The following is a 26,272-nucleotide window of genomic DNA, read 5'->3' on the forward strand; positions in this document are numbered from 1 at the left end:
CAAGATTAATCTACAAAATGAGTAAATTGCTACCGTGAAATTACTATCGATTGTTGGAATCATATCTTTTCGAAAGACAATTTAGAGTTTCGCATGACGTTGCATTTTGGCTGGAGTTCCACGGCGTAGTGTCTTGGGACTACTGCTGTATCTGCTCTATACTGCTGATATCTCAACAACAAAAGAAAGAGTACTTGCAACATTTTCCGACGACACAGTTATCATGGCAATAGATGTATAAGACTGTAGAAAAACTACAAGTTGCGGTCAACAAGATCTATAAATGGACTAGAGACTGAAAAATACAGCTTAATAGCTCCAAATCTGTCCATGTTAATTTTGCGTTGCGGCGAATTGACGGATGCCCGATTCCTCAAACAGAATCAGATTAATACCCCGGCATATATCTCAATGTTAGGTTAAATTGGTTAATTGTTAAGCAACTGTATTGGTTAGTCGGAAGATACTCTCAACCTGACCTAAGATATTAGTTTATTAGTTAACCATAAAGCCAATTTGGACCTATGAGGTGCAAATATGGGGTTGAACTGAAACATAAAAGCAACTAGTTACCCAACGCACCCAAAACAAAATTCTACGATAAATTACCAATGTATATCATTACATAACCAACGAAGAGCTGCGCAATTTCCTCGAAATCAAATGGATTTCCCCTTTTCGCCGTGACGCAGTGGTTAAGGCGGCTGGACGATCTTTCCACTGTTGCGATAGCCGCGGGTTCGAATCATGCCGGGGCATGGATGTACTTCATGTTTGTGATTGTAATTGTAAATGTTTTTATAGGCAGTAGTGCAAAATCCGACAAGGAAAATGGTCGCGATCACGCCAGTAACCAGGCTGGGTAAGACCGGATGTCGGCTTAATGCCGAGGACCGTGGTTCAAAGCCCACGTTAAACAGTAGGTCCAGTCCAGATAAACCCTCGTTTGTAAAAAAGAGACTTCAAAATATGTATAAAAAAAGTTATATCACCCACGTAATTTTGATCTACCAAAAATCGATAACGATCATTCCCTAAATTCGCAAACCTACTTAAACGTAGGAATTGAGGATCTATACGGGATAAATGCTTCGATCGAAACTATTGACGTTTCTTCCTCGAACGACCGAAGTAATTATCTTAAGCGCCGATGTAAATTAAAATTATGCGCTGGCGTAACGCGTGCCGATAAGAAGGAAATTAAAAACTTCTGTTTACCAAATCGCAATCAGTATCCAGTCGGTCTTTCAACGGCGATGTTCAATGTTGTTTAATCTTCTACCGAAATAGGTCGTGACAATATCCTCAGTGTTAAATCGGTTGTTCAGCTTTCGGAAACAATGGCGTATTTTTGGGTAAGAACATCTAGTTTTATGTTTATTGATGATTTTAGTCGATTTTTTCTACTCACTCTTTTTCGATTGTTTTGAGGTTATAGTATTGGTAGTTTTGTGTCAGATTAAACCCATTTTATAAATATTTACATTATTTTGGATCTCGCAAGGCAAGCTTGATCAAATCATCATATATTTGTATCATTTTCGAACATTATTACTTAAATTGGATGGAGATATAGTTAAAAAGATAATAAAATAAGCCTTTCATTGATATAAAAATAATTTTGTTAAATATTTAATTAATGATAGTTATTTACTTTAGTATAAACTAACTTGAGAATATATGTGGATAATAATAGGAGAATAATAAGGATAATACCATCGCTAATATCTCTATTTTATACAAATAAGTTATTTCGATAAATTACAATTATGTGGCAATATCCTCAGTGTTAAATCGGTTATCCAGATTTCAAAAACAATGGCTTATTTTTGACTAAGAACATCTAGTTTTATGTTTATTAATGATTTTAGTCGATTTTTTATACTCACCCTTATCCGATTGTTTTGATGTTATAGTATTTGTAGTTTTATGTCAGATTAAACTCATGTTCTAAATATTTATGTTAGTTTAAGCGTAATCAAAAATAATTTTTATCAAATATCTATCTATTATCAAACTTATCAAAAAAACTTTTAATTTTATTCTGATTTACTTCTCCTAAAGAGTTCCTGAGTAATTAACTGATGTCCAAGACATCAATTAATCATCATTTAAGAATTAATTGATTTACAAATTCTAAATATGCAGTAATTCATATATTGCCGGACCTTATGGATGCTTGTACAGTACAAGAAAGTAGTTTAGAATCCGTAGCGCTAAATAAAACTGATTGTACGTATGGTACATAATTTTAAATGATCAATTTTATATTAATCCAGTGTTACTGCGTATAAGCTACGTATCTTTTTTCTGGTAACAGATGATTCGAACATTCTCAATCAAATTCTTCAGCTTCCTCCTCTTACTGAGTAGAATCATCTATCTGAACGATTTTAAGTACTTTCGACCAGCGACAGAGCTTATCGTCTTTACTTACCTTGACCTCTTTTATTGTATATTTACAACAGTTTTGTTTGAAAGCTTGATATAATTAATTGTTGTTTACAGCGATGGTGGTAATGGTTTGAATAGATCAGTGTTTAAAAAAGTATTTTTCAACATTGTGTTTGTTCTTTCTTCGCTTTTCAATTTATTTGGATTGTACACTTTGTCAGATTATAAAATACTTACTTTCTTTATTTCTGTATCAATACCTCTATTGGTGATTGGTACTCTGGATTAATACTAAATGCTCTGGCAAGTTTTGTTTGACACGTACCTTCATTCAACATCGTTTTTTTTAGTGCTAACGGCAAACTATAACTTTCATTCTACTAAAGAACTACCAATCATATAAAAATTATTCGATAAGTTGTTCTTCAAACACCTCAAACTATGTACTGAAGAAGAAGAACTTATCCGGACTTAACAGTTTGGAAATAAATGGAACTACGGAATATGGAAGAAACACTTTTTAAACAAAGGAAATTTGATCAGTTATATTTCGAAACATGGCCCAAGACTAGATAAAGAATGGTATAGGGACCTCGGATATAAGTTGGCAAACAAATTACGTAGTTACCAGATAAGCCATATTATCAAATTCTATATTTCTAGTTGTCACTGAGGAATAAGATACGGTGACCATTATTCAGATTCAGTTTCTTTTTTAATGGACTTCGAAAAAGGAGGAGGTTCTATATTCGGCTGTATATATATATATTTTTTTTTTAATGTATCTTCGCCGATTTCTGTGTCAATTGTAGACCGATTTTCAAAATTCTTTCTTTATCGAAAGAGTGCATTTTCGAGGTGGTCCCATTGGAGCCAAATCAGAAAACGCTCAAATGTCAAAGGCACGTACACAATTTTCACATATTATTATCTAATATAATCAGATATGTGCGTATAATGTTATTGCTGACTTCAGTTTGCTTTTTAATTGAAAATTATAGCATATAAGACATCGTAGAAATATTGTAGACAACTGTTTCTGTGATGTAATTGTTAAGGCGTTTAGCTCCCAAACGGAGGTTCCGGGTTCGATTCCCGACAGGGAAAATAGCTTTTTGTTGTTTTTTAGTTACAACATTTCAAATTCGTCAAATCGCCTAGGCTAGGTAGCGGATTCCGGAGCCTAAAGCGTTGATTATTTTCAATCATTATTCCTTTATTCCTACTTTTCCTCATACGGGCTGCACCTTTTCTTGGCCTACTAATTATAATACTAAATTAAATAACCGTGTAATATATTGAGAAATCACTTAACACTAAAAAAAAGAAAAACGAAATATTTTTAACAAAAAAATTGAACCGACTTCATAAAATAAATAAGGAACTCACTAAAAATTAACAAATAATTAAATTTTGATTTTTAACAAAAAAAACATATAAAAATAAAATATGTACCTAATAATTGTTGGAATAACTAAATGAAAATAAACAAAATCTAATTTAAACCAATCTACTACATGTATTTTAATATATACAAACAATTTAGCTTAATACCTACCTAAACCTATTCGGTGCCGAGCCCAAACGATACGAAAATATTAATATAATTTTGTGGCATATAGAAAAATTCAATTACCAAAAAACCAAATCTAAATTAATATATCTGTTTGGCTTCGCTACCGACTTCAAAATAGCTAGTTTGTAGTTGTTAAAATAATATTGTAAATAGATAAACAGGTTTAAGTATGTCTTAAGCTAAATTGTGTGTATAGAGTAGAAAATATAAAATAGATGTAGTAGATAAGTTTGTTTTTTTGTTTACTTTTATGTATTAAGCTAAATTGTGTGTATATAGTAGAATATAAAATAGGTGTAGTAGATAAGTTTGGTTTTTGTTTATTTTTATGTGTTAAGCTAAATTGTGTGTATATAGTAGAATATAAAATAGGTGTAGTAGATAAGTTTGGGTTTTGTTTATTTTTATGTATTAAGCTAAATTGTGTGTATATAGTAGAATATAATATAAGTGTAGTAGATAAGTTTTGTTTTTGTTTATTTTTATGTGTTAAGCTAATTTGTGTATATATATATTAGAATATAAAATACATGTAGTAGGTAGGTTGAATAAGGCTTTGTTTATTTTTATTTAGTTAATACAACAATTATTAGGTACATATTTTATTTTAAAATGTTTTTGTTGTGTTAAAAATCTAAGTCTGATTATTTTTTAATTTTGTGTGATTTCTTTATTTATTTCGGTTCGGTTTAAGTCGGTTCAATTTTATTGTTAAAAATATTTTTCTGTTAAAATTATCAAAATAGATTTTTTTTTGGAATTGTCATTGGTATTTTCGATTTTGAAGCTTTTCAATATCTTTGGATTGTACATTTTGTTAGATTATGTAGTATTCATTATCTTCCTTTCTTTGTTCTTAGTGCTTTTAGCGATTGACATGTTCGACTAATACTAAATGTTGCTGCAAGTCCTTCTTTGACTCGGATCTTCATTCACACATTTAAAACACTTTATTTTGGAACCGCTGTTTGATGGATATATTAGACTGGCTAGCGGTTCCCTATAGTTGGATTACATATGACCAAATAGGCTTGAATATAGATTTATACAATAATATCTTGTTATTTGATGATAACTTAGATTTTCGCCCGAAATTTCAATATATTTTGTAGAGTTTAAGTCCAAGTTGTTTCCCGTTGTTGAAAACACGAAAATAATATGTATGTTATGCCTGATATTGTTGGGTTTCAGAAATAGTGTTTGTTTACAAAAGCGAACAAAATGTTGCATGGCCTTGGTCAGTTGTAGTACTGATTCTTAAAATAATTCAACACGTAAACGTAAATTCAAAATACTGAAAACTCGCTTGCACATTAACTGAACATAGCTGATACTGAATATCCAAAGGAAGTTTCGACCACAAAAGCATTTTATTGAAACATACTTAACACTGATTGATCCTAAACCAGAAATATTTGTTTTACACTTTGTGTTTGACGTATCAGATCGCGAATCAGACGGATATTGCGGTTATACATTCCAATGCATCTCGAATTCGGAAATATTTATTTCTCGTTAATAGAATATGTCTGTTTATGTCTACATTACGGTTAACTATGGCAGATACCAGAGTTGTGTATAGTTTTTTTTTATCTAACAACAATAGAAATTGGATTACTTCCTGGTAAAATAATGCGATGTATTATCTGTTTATTGTCACTTTTGTGCTTATTGATAGTGCTCAACGTGACATCATTTGTATGGTACTCACTCACCCACACATTAGATATCATTTATGCAATACATTGACACTATAATTTAAAAATCTGGGCTATTTTTGCTACTGATGTATACAAATCGCCCGGGTGTACAATTTTATTTCGTATAATAATTATTATAATTAATATACTGCTGTAATTTTAAATACAAATTAATGATACGAGGGCAGTTCAAATTTTGAAATATACCTTTTTTTTCGACAAAAAAGCTATTTGTTTCTTAAAATAAACTCAGTACATTTAGTCGAGCGTTACTGCAATTTTTTGCATTCCTTCCAAATAATCGGTTTTCTCAATCTACATTCGACTCAAACTTCTTACCATCCAGTCATTTCTTCGGGCTCGGAAACAGGAAGTAGTAGCAAAGGACTAAATCTAGAGAATAATAGTTCAATTGAAAAGTCCCCGGCCTGACACATAGATGGCGCTACTACATTTAAATCCATATATTTTTTAGTTAGCCCTAACCCTAAAAAGATGCGTGTATAATTTTGACAGCTGTCGGATCGTTAGTTTGTGAATTACAGCATTTTGAGTGAAGCAGCTTGTTATTGTGAAAGAAATGGATGAATGGAATTTCGCGTGTTGATAAAATATTGCTTTTTGAAAGGAAAAAATACATTTGAAGCAAAAACTTGGCTTGATGCCGAGTTTCAAGACACTGCCCCAGGAAAATCAACCACCAAGGATTGGTATGTTAAGTTTAGACGTGGTAAAATGAGCACCGAAGACGGTGAACGTAGTGGACGCCCAAAATAGATTGTTACCGACGAAAACATAAAGAAAATCCACAGAATGATTTTGAATTACCTTAAATTGAAACTGAATGAAATCGCAGACACTCTAAAGATATGAACTGAACGTGTACATCATATAATTCACGAATATTTGGGTATGAGAAAGCTCTGTGCAAAGTGGGTGCCGCGCGAGCTCACTTTTGACCAAAAACAACGACCAGTTGATGATTCGGAGCATAGTTTGAAGATGATCAAGTGTAGTAAACCCAAGTTTTTGCATCGATATGAGACAATGGATGAAACATGGCTCCATCATTTCATTCCGAAGTCCAATTGACAGTCATTCGAGTGGACTGCACACGATGAACCCGCTCCAAAGCGTGAGAAAAGGCAACAGTCGGCTGGCAAGCTTATGGCATCTGTATTTTGGAATGCGTATGGAATAAGTTTCATTGACTACCTTGAAAAAGGAAGGACCATCAACAGCGACTATTACATAGCGTTATTGGACCGTTTGAAGGATGAAATTAGCATTTCATCGCATTTGAAGAAAAGGGAAGTGCTCTTTCACCAAGACTATGCACCATGTCACAAGTCAGTGAAAACGATGGCAAAAATCATAAATTGCATAAATAATGGCATAAATTGGGCTTCGAATTGTTTCCTCATCCGCCGTAATTTCCAGATCTGGCCCCAAGTGACTACTTTCTGTTCTCAGATCTCAAAAGAATGCTCGCTGGGAAGAAATTTCCGTCGAATGAAGAGGTGATCGCCATAACTGAGGCCTATTTTGAAAACTATTACAAAAATGGTATCACCAGTGTATCACCCTTGAAGGGATTTATGTTGAATCAAGAAAAGCTAATTTTGCAAAAAAAATGTGTTTTACTATGGTAGAACGAGAACTTTTCAATTGACCTGTTATGTTGGATGTGTACCCTCAAACACTTTTTTATTTTCCAAATTCGGTCGATTTTGCTTAGATATCTCATAGATTTGTTTCATTAGAGACATAGTACGAAGAATTGACAGTGGCACGTAACATTTTATTTTGCAATCTTTCAAAATACTGATTTTTTAAATCGAGAATCGCACATAGCAGAAGTTGAAGATTCTCTTTTAAAATATCCTCAAACCATAGAATTGTGCTGAATGCATCACTCCAATGAAAAGTTGTAAAGTTATAAAAATATATTCTAAAAAAGAGTTCTTTGTCTTACCTACTGATAATATAAATCTGAACCAAAAACTGTCGCGACCCTCATTATTTTCTTGTATTTTTTAATAGCCAAGAAAATTGTTGAATATTAGAGAGTTTTCCTATCAGAAAATGTATTTATTAGAAATATTTAGTATTAATATTGAATATAGTTTATCACCGCTTAACGATCGATATTTCGTTACGAAATTTAACTGTTACTGTAAAACTTCTTCAAATCTTTTGGAATCGATGCAATTTCTGGCACCTTTCGAATCTGAATTTAGTTTTCAAGATTTTAGGAAAGTAATTTTGACAACCAAAAGACTTGAACAAAAGTCGAGAGAGTTAGAAACGAAAAAGTCAATAAAAAAATGACCTGTTATTGCCATGAAAACAGTCATGTATTTTATTATTTATCCTTCACAAGTTTAGTATTTTTGCTTTGTGACATTAAAAATCTTGAAGAAAGCGTTCTAAAATGTTGCTATATTAATATACAATATGTTGTTATTTACAAGCAAACTACCAAAAAACAATCTCCTTTTCGAACTATGGGTTTATCTGGACTGGGCCTAAAGTTTAACGGGGGTTCCGAACCACGGTCCTCAGCATTAAGCCTATCGACTGACGAGTGACCAACTTTAGAAATTATCCCAGAAAACATCCGGTCTTACCCAGCCTGGTTACTGGCGTGACTGGGATCATTTTCCTTGTCGGATTTTACACGCTTGCCTAGAACATTCACAAATATTAAACAATTACAAACATAAATTTACAACCATGCCCCAGAAGGATTCGAACCAGCGGCTATCGCAACAGTAGGTCCATCGCCTTCAAAATTCTCATTTTTGGTTCGACCAATTTTACTACTTTTTACCAGTGACTGTTTCAGTCAACAGTTTTCAGTCGCTATTTTCGGTCCGACTGATTTTGTTACTATTTACTATCGACTGTTTCAGTCGTGCACTTTTAGTTGCTATTTTTGGTTTGGTTTGGTTTGGTTCTAGCCGCGACCTTGACAAATAATACAAATTGTAATTGTTACATATTGTTTTATGATTTTTATATATATTAATATGATTATATATATATATATATATATATATATATATATATATATATATATATATGTATATATATATATATATATATATATATATATGTATATATATATATATATATATATATATATATGTATATATATATATATATATATATATATATATATATATATATATATATATGTATATATATATATATATATATATATATGTATATATATATATATATATATATATATATATATATATATGTATATATATATATATATATATATATATATATATATATATATATATATATATATATATATATATATATATATATATATTAACTACCTTTGGAAATTATAAGCACATATAAAATTAAGTGCTCCAAGCAATTATCTCCGTCCTTTCCTCTCTCACAATTTATACAGGAAAGGATTCGTACATCTTCGTCTAACATAACGAAATGAACAAAACGCTCGAACCGTGCATTTAGTAAATACTATTTTCAGTCGCTAGTTTTTTGACTATCAACTGTTTCGATTGTTTTGCTACTATCGACTGTTTCGACGTTACTTATAAGCATAATAAACATCACCATAGAAACAAAAACATTTGTGCTCTAAATTTGACAACAAAATAAGTACAATAAAACATCGATACGATTATGTAACGTGGTGGTACCAGTGTTGTCGTGTTCGAATTCGAGGAACGCGGCTTTCGGAGCAGATAGATAGATGGTCGTCGATCGTTCGACCTTTCCATTCTTTATTTTCGTCGACTATATTAACAACAAACGCATCTCATGCGCGCGGGTCAATAGTTCGGCTCGGAACACGATTATAACGCTGTAACTGGTACTACTTGTGTGTCGTCGTCAATGCCTTATCGACGGTCTCGTCTAAAGAACGGAAAATTTACTGTTTGTCGTTTGATAATTATACATACATATTTATTTTTATGTTCGGGCGATTATAATTTTATTGTTGTCGTATCTGTGATAATAATGTTATTTTGGATTTTGGTCTTTTACTTGGTTGGGGGTGGGGGTTGCATTGATGAATATTCGGGTTTGGACACGTATAATACTGTGCTCAAAAAATAGTAAGATTTTTAGTAAAAATGTTGTTGAGTGATTAAAACTTGTAACAGCAACATATAGTTCGTTTATTAAAACAGTAAACTCAGAATAAAACAGAATTTTGGTTCATTTTGGCTCTGACATAAGAAAATTCAACTGGGCTTCGTAATTCTGTTCTCCGTAATTCCAGATAAACAAAATTACTAATACATCATTCGGCTTTACTCATTTAGGATTTATAAACAAACAGTCAACCGATATTGGTTTAATCTATAATACATTAGATAAAAATTGATTGTTTTCATTTCAATACTGTTCAAACGGTATAAATATTAATGCATTTGAAACCTTAATATGAATAATAGATAGACAAAGAACCTTCAACAAGTGTTTCAATGTATAAATAATAGACCCATTGTTATTTGAGAATAAATATTAGCTCCTCTTATATCGTCGATAAATGAAACATTATAATTAGCACAATAATATAATTTTAAAGGGGAATATGAAGGTGGGTCAGTCATAAGCCGTTTAATGCTTTTTTAAAATATATTTTAAAAGTCTCCTTTTACCAACTATGGGTTTATCTGGACTGGGCCTAAAGTTTAACGTGGGCTTCGAACCATTAAGTCTACCGACTGGCGAGTGACCAACTTTAGATTAGAAATCATCCCAGAAGACATCCGGTCTTACCCAACCTGGTTACTGACGTGACTGGGATCATTTTCCTTGCCTTTGATCATTTTCCTTCATTTTCCGTACCTTTGATAATGATGTTGTTTGGATTTTGGTTTTTTACTGGGGGAGGGGGGGAGTAGACTATTCGTGTTTGGAGACGTTTAATACTGTGATCAAAAAACAGTAAGATTTTTAGTAAAAAAATTGTTGTTGAATAATTAAAACTTGCGCTTACACCAACGTATAGTCCGTTCATTAAAACAATAACACTAAAATGTTAACAATTTTAATTTATTTTAACATTAATTTATTATTGGTGCATCTAGTGCATATATTATCGAAGGACTTAAATTACAATCAATTATACAGTCATAACAGTTTGTAGGTCAGGGTTGTGCTTTATTTTAGTTACACTGAACATTTTTCTTATGTAGTGGTATTCCCTAGAGGCCTAGGTTACCGAATTAACAACTGTGCACCCAAGTAATGTATTTTACTTTTACTAGAGAGTATATTTATCTTTTACGTTGAGTTCTTGTATCTTGCGGTACAATATTTCCTCGTAAAGTCATTTTGATATCATTGTATTTCTTCTTAGTTTTTCTGTTACTACCTGCATACACTTTTCTTAATAAAACTAGATTTAATCACTGAATTCTCCCTGACGCATTTGCCATATCTACAATACAGCTAGAATTCTTACTCTCCTCAAACATTTTGACCAAATTTTTATATATATTCTGAACAATTACACACATATATATGTATATAGATCTTTCACATCCTACGATACAGTTTCCTATCGTATTCCAACATTAACCTTTGTTATTATCATCTGGCCATGACTCAATGTCCCATAATAACTGATGTAAGAGTATTCTGATCGAAATTAAATGAAGAATCAAAAATGTTATAAAAGATAACTTATTTTAACATTATAGTACATCTCGTACATATATTACAGAAAGACTTAAACTACAGATAATTAAAAAGTCGCAATAGTTAGAGTAATATTATTATATTTACTTTGACCTGTTTTCTAAACCACCTATGGTGGCTTCTCTGGATGATTAATCTACCTAATTAATAATTGGACATCTAAAATGTGTTTTATTTCCATCAGAAAATATATTTTCCTATTTATGTTTAGTTCTTGTTTCCTTCATTGCTTTGTTCTCCTTAGTTTCTTCTGTTACTACCAGTATACATTTTTCTTGATAAAATTAATTTAATCACTGCATTCTCCCTAATATATTAGCCATATCTGCACAACATTTAGTTAACATATAGTTAGTATATGCGTTTAAAAATTGAATTCTATTAAAAACAATGTCTGGAAGTTGCACTGGACCCCTTCGTGGATTATCTCTATACGATTTAAATCCTTTATTTCCTAACAGTGTTTGATGTGAGACTTCTGATTACTGATTCATATTTTCAACGTTGATAAAAAGCTTTAATCAAGATAAAAACAGTTAAATGTGTATGATACGTGTGTATGATTTGAAATAAAAATCTAGATTGTTGCATTTAGTGATTCATTTTTAAAAAATTATACTTTAGTCTTCAACTAAGGTTTATATGGACTATGATTCATAACTGTTCTGAGTTTTCAAGTCCATATAACGATATAATATATCATCTAACCACAAATACTACCATTTATGGGTTTGATTCATCAACTGTTAAGTTGCCTGATTGTGTCTGCGATTTAATCCAATAAGTTTTGTAATCTCTCTGACCTATTGTGGCATTTGCTCTTTGCTTTTGCCACTGACATCAAATTCATGATTTTTAAATCGTTGAAACAAAAATCGACAATTGGCCAATTGGAAACTTTATAAATCAAGTTTTATTCTTCCAGTTTTTATCGGAATATGAAATGAAAAATGGCGAAAGAGGACACATGTTGCAAAACCTACTAACCCATCCACTTTATTCTCCAGACCTTGCTCCTTGTGATTCCTACTTCATGACCTGTATGAGCAGCGGTTCGCTTCATACGAAGATATAAAAAAATATGTCGGTTCGTGGATAGCCTCAAAAGATATATCGCTCTTTCGAGGTGGAGCCTGTAAATCCGTAAAGAGAAAACGTATTGGTCATCGATGGATAAAACTTACAAATAAAATACATTACAATGTATTCCGTTTTTTCATAATAAAGCATAAAATACCTTGAAAAAGGAAGGACCATCAATAGCGACTATTACATAGCGTTATCGGACCGAAAGGACCTGAAGGACGAAATCGCCGATACAGGGCCGCATTTGAAGGAAAAGAAAGTGCTGCTTCGCCAAGACAATGCATCGTGTTAAAAATCCATGAATTGGGCTTCCAATTACTTCCTCATCCACCGTATTCTCCAGATCTAGTCCCCAGCGACTATTTTCAGTTCTCAGATCTCAAAAGAATGCTCGCTGGGAAAAAAATTTGTCGAATGAAGAGGTGATTGCCGAAACTGATGCCTATTTTGAAGCAAGCGACAAATCGTACAACAAAAATAGTATCGAAAAGTTGGAGTGTCGCTATAATCAGTGTATCACTCTTGAAGGGAGTTATGTTGAATAAAAAAACTAATTTTGCCAATAAAATGTGTTTTACTATGGTAGGCCGGGGACTTTTCAATTGACCTGTTAGAATTCTGATTGTCGCTTGTTCAAATCGCTGACGGCGATTTAGCTACCACACGGAAGAACTACGAAAACGGGTTAATGAGTAGAACACTGCGAAATCTAAATTGTTCTTTCAACATGTCATCGGCATGTTACCAGAAAGATGTCGTGATTAACATATATTGTACCAATTTTTGCCTGTTTTATGTGGGAAAATGATCAGTATACATGTAGTATTCCGTTAGTTAAAATAGTTTTAAAGTAAAAAAAAATACAGTCCTACTAGAGGAAATCCGCCCGACAATCGACCAAGTGCACAGAGTAACAGCGGTTGTTAAAAAGGCATTCGAATAAAAGAAATACTGCCCTGCAATACTTCTGGATATCTAGCATCTAGTCACCGGGTACGGCATTTGGAATTAATCTACAAAATGAGCTAATTACTACCGTGGAATTACTGTCGACTGACGGAATCATAGATTTTCGAGAGAAAATGTAGTCTCGCATGAAGCGACATTCTCAACACTTACACATATTTCGGCTGGAGTTCCACAGGATACTCCGGTATTTTCTCTATCCTGCTGATATCCGAACAACAAAAGGAAGACTAATTGGAACATTTTCCGACCACACAGTTAGAATATAGTACACAGTTCAAGAGATGTATCTCTGTCTAAGGCTGTAGAAAAGTAGCGATCAACAGGTTCTACAAGTGGACTAGAAGGGGATCCTGCTTAATACATAATAGAGCTTACAACTTAATACATAGCTAAATAGCTTAATAGCTCCAAATCTGTCCATGTTAATTTTGTTTTGTTGCGAAATGACGAAAACCTAGTTATGTTAAATACTATGGGCAATAAATTGGATTCATAATCTAGGCGTGGATTTGCGACTTATAAATAACTAGCGACCCGCCCCGGCTTCGCACGGGTGCAATGCTGATACTAAATTAAATACAGAAATATATAGAATATACAGAAAAAATATGAATGTTGTATATAAAAACATAGCGGCCCGCTCCGACTTTGCACGGGCATAAAATATATATGCCTATGTCACTCAATGAAAACATGATTAAAATCGATCCAGTATTTTTGGTTCATTCATTACTGCCCTTGGCCTGCACGCATTAAATTTGGAGTAAAACAATTCCTCTTCCCCTATACTTACTATGAAGATTTCCTGCTATCTTTGGAATATCTAAATTCATACAATTTTTATTACATTACATATTTTTAAACGCAAATTTTAAATTTGTAATATCTCCGAAAATATTTGTTTAATTTACATGCTGTAAGGAACCATATTGATCTATATTAATTGCACACTGTATTTAAGGTACTTAATTCGATAAGGATTAATGCCGTATTGCTTAAAATAGCTTCGTAAATAAGCCATTTTCTCACGTAAAAAGTAAACAATAAAAATGGTTAATGTGGGTTATCCCTAAAACATAAACATATACCATCGTGGACTTTTTTGTAGACCTTTTTATGGTGTACAATACAGTACATTAATTTGATCTAACTCTTAGGGTTAGGCAGCGTTTTTGCTAATTGCTAAATAAGCCTAAAAAATAGGTTAATTTACGACATCACGTTAGAAACCTCTAAAATTACCAATGTTGCCTTAGTATATTATGCATGTATTATACATATAAACCTTCCTCTTGAATCACTCTATCTATTGAAAAAAACCGCATCAAAATCCGTTGCGTAGTTTTAAAGATTTAAGCGCACATAGGGATATAGGGACAGAAAAGGCGACTTTGTTTTATACTATGTAGTGATTCAAAAGAACGTTCAAGCAATGACACATAAATTAAAAATATAAAAATAGTATTTTCAGGTTGTAAAATACAAAGAGTTCTGAAATATTTATGGACTCGGTTTACCACATTTGTGGTAAATAGATGATAAAATTGCTAACAAATAAAAAATGCCTGTCCTTAAAAAAATCATATCAACTTTACTTTGTTGTTTCTAGATATACAAGAGATAAAAATTGTTCGAGAACATTAAGAGGTTGATCCGAAAGAAATCGCGATAACATTAGATGAAAATGATTTTCTTTCACAAACTTAATGCGCTTGAGATGGACTGTATGTTAGTTCAGCGAAAAATAACTTGAACGATAATATAAATCAAACAATTATGTACACGAAATATTATGTCAGGATGACTTTAAATGAGAAACAGATTGTTCAACACGCAAATTGTAATACAATAAATTACAATATAACCGAGCACAGCCCGGCTTGGTTGGCGCAGTGGTCAAGGTGACAGGGCCTAAATTGGTTGTAAACGTATGCTTATAATTGTGACTGTCTAAAAGCAATAATGTAAAATCCGAAAAGGAACGCTAGTAAGCACGCTGGGTAAGACCGGACACATTTTTTGACAAAATTATTAAAAAGACATATGGATTTAATTCTAGTAGCGTCATCTATGTGTCAGTTGATCGCTACTTGTACTTTTTCTACGGCCTTAGACAGAGATGCCATATCTTGCAATTATAACTGTGTCGTCGGCATATGTTCCAATTACTCTTTCTTTTGTTGTTCGGATATCAGCAGGACAGAACAAATACAGAAGTACGCTGTGGAACTCCAGCCGAAATATGTTTAAGTGTTGAGAAATCCCCTTCATGCGAGAATCATTTTGTAGATTAATCGCAAATACCATACCCGGTCACTAGCTGGCGAGATGACCAGAAATATTGCAGGGCAGTATTTTTCTTATTCGAATGCCTTTTTAACAACCGCTGTTACTCTGTGCACTTGACCGATTATCGGCCGGATTTTCTCTAGTAAGAGTGCATTTGTTTTTACTTTAAAATTATTTGAACTAACGAACTTCTTGCAATGACTGTAAAGGCAATAGGGCATGTATTCTGATCAATTTTCCACATAAAACAGGCAATAATTGGTACAATATATGGTAATCAAAACATTTTCTATAGATTTTTCTTCCCAGCAAGCATTCTTTTGAGATCTGAGAACTGGAAATAGTCACTGTGAGCCAGATCTGAAGAATAGCATCGTTTTGCCATCGTTTTCACTGAATTGTGAGACGTTGGATTGTCTTGGTGAAGCAGCACTTTCTTCACATGATCCTTCCTTTTTCAAGGTAGTCAATAACCTTACCGGCCAACTGTTGCGTTTTCCCACGCTTTGGAGCGGGTTCACCGTGTGTAGTCCACTCGAATGACTATCGATTAGACTTCGGTCTGAAATGATGGAGCCATGTTTCATCCATTATCACATATCGAAGCAAAACTCGGGTTTATTACGCTTGATCATCTTCAAACATTGCTCCGAATCATCAACTCGTCGTATTTTTGGTCAAAAGTGAATTTCAAAAGGTATCTCATTAAATGAGATTAGTACAGAAAGTTTGTGTGATCTAACATCTGATCTCACTCCAGTATTGTTAACAATGTGCGCGACAATCCTAAGAAAAACCAATAAGCCTAATCTTACCAACAAATATACTGCATGGACAAATTCAGATAAATACTGCAGATTTAATTCTAACGCCATCTATGTGTCAGACCGAGGACTTTTCAAGTGACCTGTTATACTGCGAATCTCTTCTTCCTGTTGGTATACCGGGAAATGAGCGAGCAGATAGTGCAACTAAATCAGCAGTCTTCTCTCCTCTCAATCTCACAAATGCTTGTATCCATACTGACTTGTTTCGTGTTTCACCAAGGACGAGGTACAACTTCGTTGGGCCGATGAGGCCAACCGCAACAAGCTTTTTGAAATCAAAACAATTTTTTTCTCCTTTCTTCGCGTTCCTTTCCTTCGTCACCATGCCGTAGCTCCGAATCGACTGAGATCGGGTCACTGTTGTTTCTCGCACGATCACTTGATGATTTCGAACCCGCCTGCTCACTGTGAGTTCTGCCACCATGCCTCTATTTCAGTCTACCACATACTGGACGACTGTGCACGGCTTACCCAGATTAGAACTATAAATGGGTTGCAAAACTTTTAAAATTCCTTAATCGGAAAAAATACAGACAGAAAATACAGAAGTCTAGCCTACGGTGACCAAATAACCATTTCCACTTCGGTACGGGAGCTAGTGTGGGCTGTCTGGATAGAGCGTCTACTTTGTCATGGTTGTGTTTCTTGACTTGTACTCGTATCCATTTTTAAATTGTATTATAATTTTAGTCCTCCCTGTTTGTGTTATTAATTTTTTATGATTTAATGATGACATCCATCAAAGCGATAAAAAATAAATAAACGTTTAAGAAACATCATAATTATCTTCGAATATCATTTGCGCGATTCATAAAATTAAACGTGACTGTGCCGTAATATCCGAACGAAATGACACGCGGTAAGTTTGACTGTTGATAGCAGAAAATCACTCAAAACTCAATCTTCTTCATTTACAGAGACCGTGCCGCACGTGCTGGTTGGCTCTGGTGCTGGTATTAGTCGCCCAAACGGCGTGCCAGCTGAATTTGGTCACCGATTTCGATCTGATGAAATGCTCGTACGGGGAGAGGGGCTCGTTGACGGCCACGTGCGTCAACGCCACCCCGGGCTATTTCAAGAACACCCGCTACAAGTTCGACCATCTCGACGAGACGTTGCTCTGCGTCAACTGTACGCTCACCTCCATCGAGCCCAACACCTTCGATCTGTCCGGCAATCAGATCCGGCGCATGGACATTAGCAAGAGCAGGATCGAGAACCTGAAGCAGAAGGCGTTCATGGGGCTGATATTCTTGGAGGAGCTGGATTTGTCCGATAACCTCATCAAGTCCGTTTATCCAGGTAAGAAAAATCTATTTTTTGTCATAGTGGACTTGTACGAATGGAAATTCGATTTTACTGTATTACCAAAATATCATAGTTGTTTACTATACTGTATACAACAAAAGTACCTTCTCTTAATCACTTAATTTAGACGGAATATTTTAAGTACTGAAATTCTTTACCATACTTATCCATGACCTTGACAATATTTGACTTGAAGAATTTTCTTATGGAATGAGAGCTTTACATTTAAACGATAAATTTTACCACAAAGTCAATCCGTTGTGGACAATCTTTAACTTCATAGTGGTTTTTGGTGTCTTTACTCTCCCACAAATATATAAAACAGCAATATTTCGTGAAGCCTCCCTGCAGAACAAACTTTCCAGTTGTATTCTTTGTATTTGGTTAACTCTAAAATTAGTTAATTATTTAAAATCACTGAATGTGCAATAGGCATGGAAGGATATCGACTACCCTTAAGGAGTAACAGGTCAAAAAAAAACCAAATGCGGCCGTTTTTCTGCGATTTCGTCCTTCAAACGGTCCAATCACACTATGTAATAGTCGCCGTTGATGGTCCTTCCTTTTTTCAAGATAGTCAATGAAAATTGTTCCATGCGCATCCCAAAATACAGACGCCATAGACTTGCCAGCAGACTGTTGCGTTTTCTCACGTTTTGGAGCGGGTTCATCGTGTGCAGTTCACTCGGGTGGTTGTCGATTGGAACTATGTTTCATCCATTCTCACATATCGACGCAAAAACTCGGGTTTATTACGCTTGATCATCTTCAAACACTGCTCCTAATCATCAACTCGTCGTTGTTTTGGTCAAAATTGAGCTCACACGGCACCCACTTTGCACAGAGCTTTTTCACATTCAAATATTCGTGAATAATTTGATGTACACGTTCAGTTAGAGGATATATTTAGAGTGTCTGCTACTTCATTCAATTTCAATTTACGGTCATTCAAAATAATTTTGTGGATTATGTTTTCGTCGGCAACTCTTTTGGGCGTCCACTGCGTTAAACCGTCTTTGGTGCTCATTTCACCATGATTAAACTTAGCATACCAATCGTTGATGATTGATTTTCCTGAGGCAGTGTGCGGAAACTCGCATTAAGCCAAGTTTTTGCTTCAACTGTATTTTTTCCCTTCAAAAAGCAACATTTTATCTACACGCGAAATTCCTTTTATTCCATTTTTTTCACAATAACAAAAGTTTCTTCACTCAGAATGCTATAATTCACAAACTAATGATCCGACAGCTGTCAAATTTAAACACGCATCTGTTGAGAGTTAGGGCTAACTAGTAACCGTATGGGTTTAATTCTAGTAGCGCCATCTATGTGTCAGGCCTGATACTTTTCATTTGACTTGTTATACAGCCTTGAAGCGTAAATCGTATACACGCTATTACTAAGAAACGTCACGATTTAGACAACCATTTCAATAGACAATGTTTTTAGTAATGGAACAAATAATTTAAAGGGCGTAATTTTATTTATTTTGGGTCACACAGTATTTTTTCCTCACCAACTCTGAATGTTGTCGTCAAAATATTCTTAATGTTCGTATTTCTTTATTTCAGGGACCTTCAACGGAACCAAAAAGATCACCAAAATCAACCTGTCGCGCAACAAAATCTCCATCCTCTCCGACAAAGGTTTCGCCGAACTAATGCACCTACGCCAACTCCTGGTATCTCATAACTCTATCGAAGCCGTCGCCGACACCGCCTTCGAGGGAGTCTACAACCTCGAGGAACTGGACCTGAGTTACAATCGCATCGGCAACATCAGCAGCAAACTGTCGAACCTGACCTCCTTACAGGTCCTGAACCTGAACAATAACAAGCTGACGAGGATAGATCGATGGGACCTTTACAACCTGACGAAGCTGACGTCCCTGGACCTGAGTAACAACTACCTGACCCAATTCAGCCTGGAGATGGCTCCCAATAACCAGCTGAAATCGCTGAACCTGGACGAGAACAGGATCGATTATTTCTGGGTGTCCCTGATGAGGCTTTATATGCTGGAGGCGTTGTATCTGCGGAAGAATAACATATCGGAAATCAGCGGTTTCCCCGGCGATAGTCTGCATAACATCCGGACTTTGGATTTGTCGGGAAATAAAATCCGAACCATCCGTACGGGCATGTTCAACGGACTGCCAAAGTTGGGGTACTTGAATTGTTCTCATAACGCCATAGAGACCGTGATGGTCACCGGCGTTCTGTCGTTATCCAGTCTACACGTTCTCGATCTATCCTACAATAACATCTCGGATTTCGACTATAATCTCCTGCTGGGGCGTCTTCCCGCCCTCGCCTACCTGAGACTGGAGAACAACATGCTGCCCTGTGACCTAGAGAATCAGATGATGAAGGACTTCGCCGACGATAACTTCAAGTTCGTCCTGTACGAGAACTACGTGGGTTCTATCAGATGCGTCGACAAGCCCTTGAACAATGTAGTAGCGGAAGCCCTACAGGATGTCTATATAGAAAGCAGTAGCAACGCGGCTAACATCGTCATCTTTATTTTGTTAGCTATACTGTTCGTTGCGGTCGGAATTTTGGGTTACCTCCAATATATGTTCTACAAGGGAGAGACGCCATCTTTCGGGAGGGTCGAGTCCAATCTCCAGTTGCTCACGCCGGAACAGTTCCTCGAGAGGCATCCCCCGGAATGACGATCTTGTTAATTTTGTTTTTTAACTATTTATATAGGGACTTAATTTTTGTAATATAGAGGTTTTTTTAATTTCCAAAAACTGTTTTAATGGCATTAATTTTCAAACCAAACAATAAGTTCTGTTTAAGTAGAAGAGAAGAACACGCAAATTGGATTAAATCATATTTAATACGCTGGTTTTACAATATATTTCTTGCTTGGTATACCCTTAATTGACAACTAAATTTTGTTCTGTTGTACTTGCATCAGTACACAAACAAGGTGAGTACCGGATTCATACATCAGTATTTCTCAAACTACAATTAGGATTAACATTTATACGTTGTTGAGTTTTTAAGGAGAGAAGACTATGTGGTAAATAATATACAATTTATTTATTTTCTCTCTTCTTAGTATAAATTAATGCACAAAGACGAGTTTATTTGTTTAATTAAATAATATAAAAAATATATAAAATGAAAAAACATAAAATTGATACGTAATGGTGAAATAATTATGAATTGAATTGAATTGAATTACAATTAATTTATTACTACTTTTCCTATGTACTTGGATTAATTCACAAGCAAGACGGGTGCGAGAAAATACATCAGTATGTAATCCTCATTTGTAAAATTATAATTCTTTATTAATTACTAAATTATAGCTATAGTTTACACTAATAATACACACTAAATGTTCACACAAGTTCGTATGGTTTTGTTCGTTTCAATCTCGTGACATCCTGCGCGCTGTTCAGCAGTTGTATTGCTTCCACGTTAGTATGATTTAGTAATCTTATTTCGTATTTCAATGTGAAATCCTGCACAACTTCGCAAATCCATTTGATTTCCAGGTCATCGTGCAGTTCTTCATTGGTTACATAGCGATAGGCATTGGTAATCAATCGAAGAACCTTGTTTTGACAGCGCTGTATGACTAACTGATTTAAATTTTTAGTGCAACCCCATATTTGCACCCCATGGGTCCAAATTGGCTTTATAATTGTATTATGGATTAACCTCTTTGATTTTAGATCAAGTTGAGAGTATCTTCCGTCTAACCAGTATAGTTGTTTTATTTTGGTTCTAATGTGTTTTGCTTTTTGTCTAACGTGATGCTTCCAATTTAATCTACCGTCAAGATGGATTCCAAGGTATTTAGATGATTCTGCTTGAGGAATCGGGCATCCATTGAGTGATATAATTAGGTTTTTATTATTTCGCCTTAATGCAAAATTAACGTGGACAGATTTGGAGCTATTAAGTTGAATTTTACAATCTTTTGTCCAGTTGTAGATTTTGTTGACTGCCACTTGCACTTTTTCTACAGGCCTTAGGCAGCGATACATCTTCTTGCCATGATAACTGTGTCATTGGCAAATGTTCTAAGTAATGTGTCTTTTATTGTTGGGATAATAGCAATGTAGAGCTGATACTGAAATGGTTCCAAGACACTACTCTGGGGAACTGTAGAAAAACTTCTCACAGATGCCATTGCTTATGACAATTGTGAATAATATTTGGTGAATTATTATAATAATGAGCATAGTATCTTCTAGCTTGGATTTCGCAATATATTTTAATAGTTGTAGTGAGTTTATTTAATAATTAATTAATTTTCGTAACGATAAATGTTCGTAAAGTCGTTGCAGCTTGAAGTCATTTTCGTCATTTTCGGCACATATATGTATGTGTGCTGTATTTACTAATATAGCCGGGTTAGATAAGCAAACTTATTCGCCGAATTATGTAGCTGCTGAAAACAATTACAAATATTTACAGTGATTCTATCTATAGAAGTAAATAGCTATCCTTTCAACTCATTTTCATAGACAAGTTGACATCTTTGGTTCCGCCATTAAAAATTTTTTTCTTGCTATTTACCTCTGAGATTCCATGAAAATATTTTCTCTATCAGCAAAGCATTTACTTTCTACCCTACAGTCTTACGTCAAGTTGGTTTGTAAATGTGCTTGTGTATCATTCATTTGATGTAGAACCACTTGTCAGAGGTCAAGAAAACAAAGAAAGGAAAATGATTGCATCGTAAAAAGAAAGTTCTGTTTTTGTTTTTAAATTTTTATCTGTCTGTTGGTTTTTCAAAGTGTATAACGAAAATGTCTTCTATTGTACTGATGCTGTGTCATTTTTAGCTGCTGTCAGAACTTCCCAATGATATGTGGACATGGAAGAAAATAAATAGAAACGTTTTAATGCGCCGAATAAATAGTGAACTTCATATGAACAGTGTGAATCAGGTTTAACGAAAAATTTCAGGAGAATATGATTTCAACATTTGTTTATTTAATTCTTTACTGAAATCCTCAATGTCGTCCAGCCATGACAGTACTCTACAGATCCTTATATCGATTCCGTGATTTGGATGTGGCCACTTCCCATCCTATATCCGTGGTGTTTTTTACACACTTGCTCTATTATTCTCTCCGTTATTCACCTGTATTTTATCTGTTATTATTATTCCTATTTTGACTGTGGTAGTGTTCCCAGTGTATAATGATCTCTATTTTATCTGGCTGTATTTCTTTCGGCGTTAGTTTATTTACAATGTCTGCTAGACGAACCGTCGAACGCTTTTGTTAAATCTAGGAAACACAAGTATGCTAACTTGTTTTATTCTATTGCCTTCTCCACAACTTGTCTGGCTTCAAGCACGGCGTCAACCGTTGACCAGAAACCTCTGTTGTTCCTCAGTTATTGTGATGTTGTTGATTATTCGTTGTTTTGTCACCTTATCGCATATAGTTCGGTTTTATTCGTCGGCTTCGAAAATGACATAAACAGATACTTTCTTTATATCATTATCATTTATATTTGGGGCAGTCGTGTAAATTTAAGTTTATGTTAATTGTAGAACTCTTTCGGTTGTATAGTTAACGGGTCTAATTTATTAGACCTTTGACTGATGTTCCTAATACTTATAACATGGGAAAAAAATTATGGCTTGATACAAAATATAACATCGCATTTTGTTGAAATTAGCCAACCAAAAAAGGTACCGAGTAAAGAGAACATACATTTTTAACAAAGAGGAATCCCATTGGCTCGTTGTCGAGTATTTCAGATAACAGTGGTTCACGTAAAGAGGCTAGACGAAACGTGTCAGAGGTTAGACCTGGTAGAGGATCCCTTATGGCGCCTATAACCATAAATATCAAGAAGACTCGAAATCGTGCAGTTTTCGGGAATTCCTTAAGAGCCCGAAACGCACATGTCTTATGAGCTTCTCGTCGTGTCTTGTCCATCTCGGCCAAGAATCCGAGGGAGGAGTTGAAACGAGAAGAAGAAAGTATTGTTGAAGCTATTGCATTGAATTAATTGGTGTTTATATATATATATATATATACATATATATATATATACATATATATATATATATATATATATATATATATATATATATATATATATATATATATATATATATATACATCTCAACAATCCCCCAACTTATTAAGTACAAACTATTCGCTGATGATATAGTACTATATCACACAACCCAGGACTATAAACTCAGTTAAACGATCTACTAGCTTTGGCTGAAGAACTTTTTTTAACTATGCTAAAACTGATTTTCTGTATAGTGCCCCATTTTTTGTCTATTCTAGAATTAAATCCTTTACTTATATCTAAAACATCTGTTTTTTTACAGGTAAAGCTTCTCCCAATATTAGCGATGATCCCGATCATCTGCAAGTCCCAAATGATGTCCTGTAAATACGGCGAAAGGGGATCGCTCACGGCCTACTGCACCAACGTCATCCCCAGCTTCTTCCGAGCCACCATGTACAATTTCGACCATTTGGACGAGACCCTCATCTGCAGACAGTGCAATCTCTCCGACCTAGCGGAGGGCACCTTCGACATCCCCGGAAACCGCATCAAGAACCTGGACCTGTACAACAGCAACATCAAGAAGGTGTCGGGCATCGCCTTCATCGGGTTGATCTTCATGGAAAAGTTGATCTTGAGCGGGAACTCGATCGGTAGTTTTGACGCCGCCGCTTTCGACGGGACCAGGAAAATCCGCGAGATTTACATGAACAACGCGTTAACCGCGCCTCTGCCCAACGGCGTCTTCAAAAAGCTGGGGCATCTGAGTACACTCTTCATGGACAGTAACAATTTGGACGTGCTGCAGAAGGACACGTTCCAGGGTCTCGATAACCTGGAATACCTGGATCTGTCCTACAACCGATTATTTAGTTTAAATAATTCGTTGTTGCCCTTGAAGAAGTTGGAGATATTGGACCTGGATTATAACGATTTGGTGTGGGTTCGTGATGTCGATTTCGCCGGTTTGGATCATCTCCTACAAGTTAACGTGTCTCATAACCGAATTTCGATACTGAATTTTACGACGTTCGATAACAACATTCGCGTGTTTGATCTCTCCCATAACAACATATCGGTTCTCTCACCCCACACCTTCGAGAGGTTCCATAGAATCGAGATACTTTATTTGGACCACAACCACCTGAACCACATCCCACCCAGAACATTCCTGGGCATGTATAACCTCCGACAGTTGGTTTTATCTAACAACAACCTGGAGACCTTCCGGACCGGACTGTTTAATGGATTGCCATCCATGCAGATACTGAACGTCTCCAACAACAACATTAACAAAGCTGTCGTGACGGGTCGATTGGCGCTGATCCACCTCCACGTTCTCGATTTATCGAACAACGCCATACCCAGCCTCGATTTTTTGAGTTTACTAAATCGAGCCCCTCGACTGTTTCACGTCAACATCCTAAACAACTCACTAGATTGCGAGTCCAAAGAAAAGATCGCGAGTTTCTCCAGCGAACTGAAGATTCAGATCGAACTTGACCGCGACGAATGCCCGTACGAACCTCATATTCTTCGTCTGGAATCAGAATTAGAATCTCTGAAGCATCCTCACAGTGTGGAGAATGCCTTGATATGGGTGCTGCTGGTTGTTGTAATCGTGCTTGTGGGTCTGCTGTATTTGAGTATGTTTTATTTAATGAAGAACTTTTGAATATTTTTTTTAAATAAAGTGTTGATAATATATGTAATTTTATATATTAGTTGTTTTTGTTTTTAAATATAAATATCTTTTTAACATGTTGTAACTGTGTAATTTAAAGAAAGTAACATATATTTTGTAGGCTGTTTTTGTACATAATAGAACAATTTTAAACAATCATTAAATTTTATGTTTAGTTTTTTAATTAAATCTTGCTTTATTTGGTACTGCTCTGTTGTACTTGCATCAAAATACGAGCGAGGTGAATGTGGTACTATACTTCATTATATTCCTTACTAGCGACCCGCTCCGGCTTCGCACGGGTGCAATGCTGATACTAAATTAAATACACTACAGAAAAAATATGAACGTTGTATATAAAAACATAGCGGCCCGCTCCGACTTTGCACGGGCATAAAATATATATGCCTATGTCACTCAATGAAAACATGATTAAAATCGATCCAGTATTTTTGGTTCATTCATTACTGCCCTTGGCCTGCACGCATTAAATTTGGAGTAAAACAATTCCACTTCCCCTATACTTACTATGAAGATTTCCTGCTATCTTTGGAATATCTAAATTCATACAATTTTTATAACATTACACATTTTTAAACGCAAATTTTAAATTTGTAATATCTCCGAAAATATTTGTTTAATTTACATGCTGTAAGGAACCATATTGATCTATATTAATTGCACACTGTATTTAAGGTACTTAATTCGATAAGGATTAATGCCGTATT

At 34.8% G+C, this 26,272-nt stretch overlaps 1 protein-coding gene across 1 annotated transcript; it reads left to right on the forward strand.

The window, feature by feature from the left end:
* The first annotated feature begins 1,196 nt into the window (after positions 1-1,196).
* LOC143196379 (uncharacterized) lies at positions 1,197-25,619 on the forward strand. Its single transcript, XM_076404042.1, has 5 exons — positions 1,197-1,355; positions 17,459-17,843; positions 19,421-20,524; positions 23,592-23,740; positions 24,180-25,619. Exons 1-5 carry the CDS (start codon positions 1,341-1,343, stop codon positions 25,533-25,535), a joined length of 3,009 nt encoding a protein of 1,002 aa, XP_076260157.1. The 5' UTR covers positions 1,197-1,340; the 3' UTR covers positions 25,536-25,619.
* The last annotated feature ends 653 nt before the right edge of the window (positions 25,620-26,272 follow it).

This window comes from Rhynchophorus ferrugineus, unplaced genomic scaffold, assembly GCF_030347505.1.
Source record: "Rhynchophorus ferrugineus isolate W39M unplaced genomic scaffold, kcgeb_rfMv2 rfM4, whole genome shotgun sequence".
Lineage (NCBI taxonomy): Eukaryota > Metazoa > Arthropoda > Insecta > Coleoptera > Curculionidae > Rhynchophorus > Rhynchophorus ferrugineus.

Coding starts and splice junctions, on each gene's coding strand:
- LOC143196379 (XM_076404042.1), top strand. Junction 17,844..19,420: donor CATCAAGTCCGTTTATCCAG/GTAAGAAAAATC, acceptor TCTTTATTTCAG/GGACCTTCAACGGAACCAAA. Junction 20,525..23,591: donor CGAGAGGCATCCCCCGGAAT/GACGATCTTGTT, acceptor CGAGTATTTCAG/ATAACAGTGGTTCACGTAAA.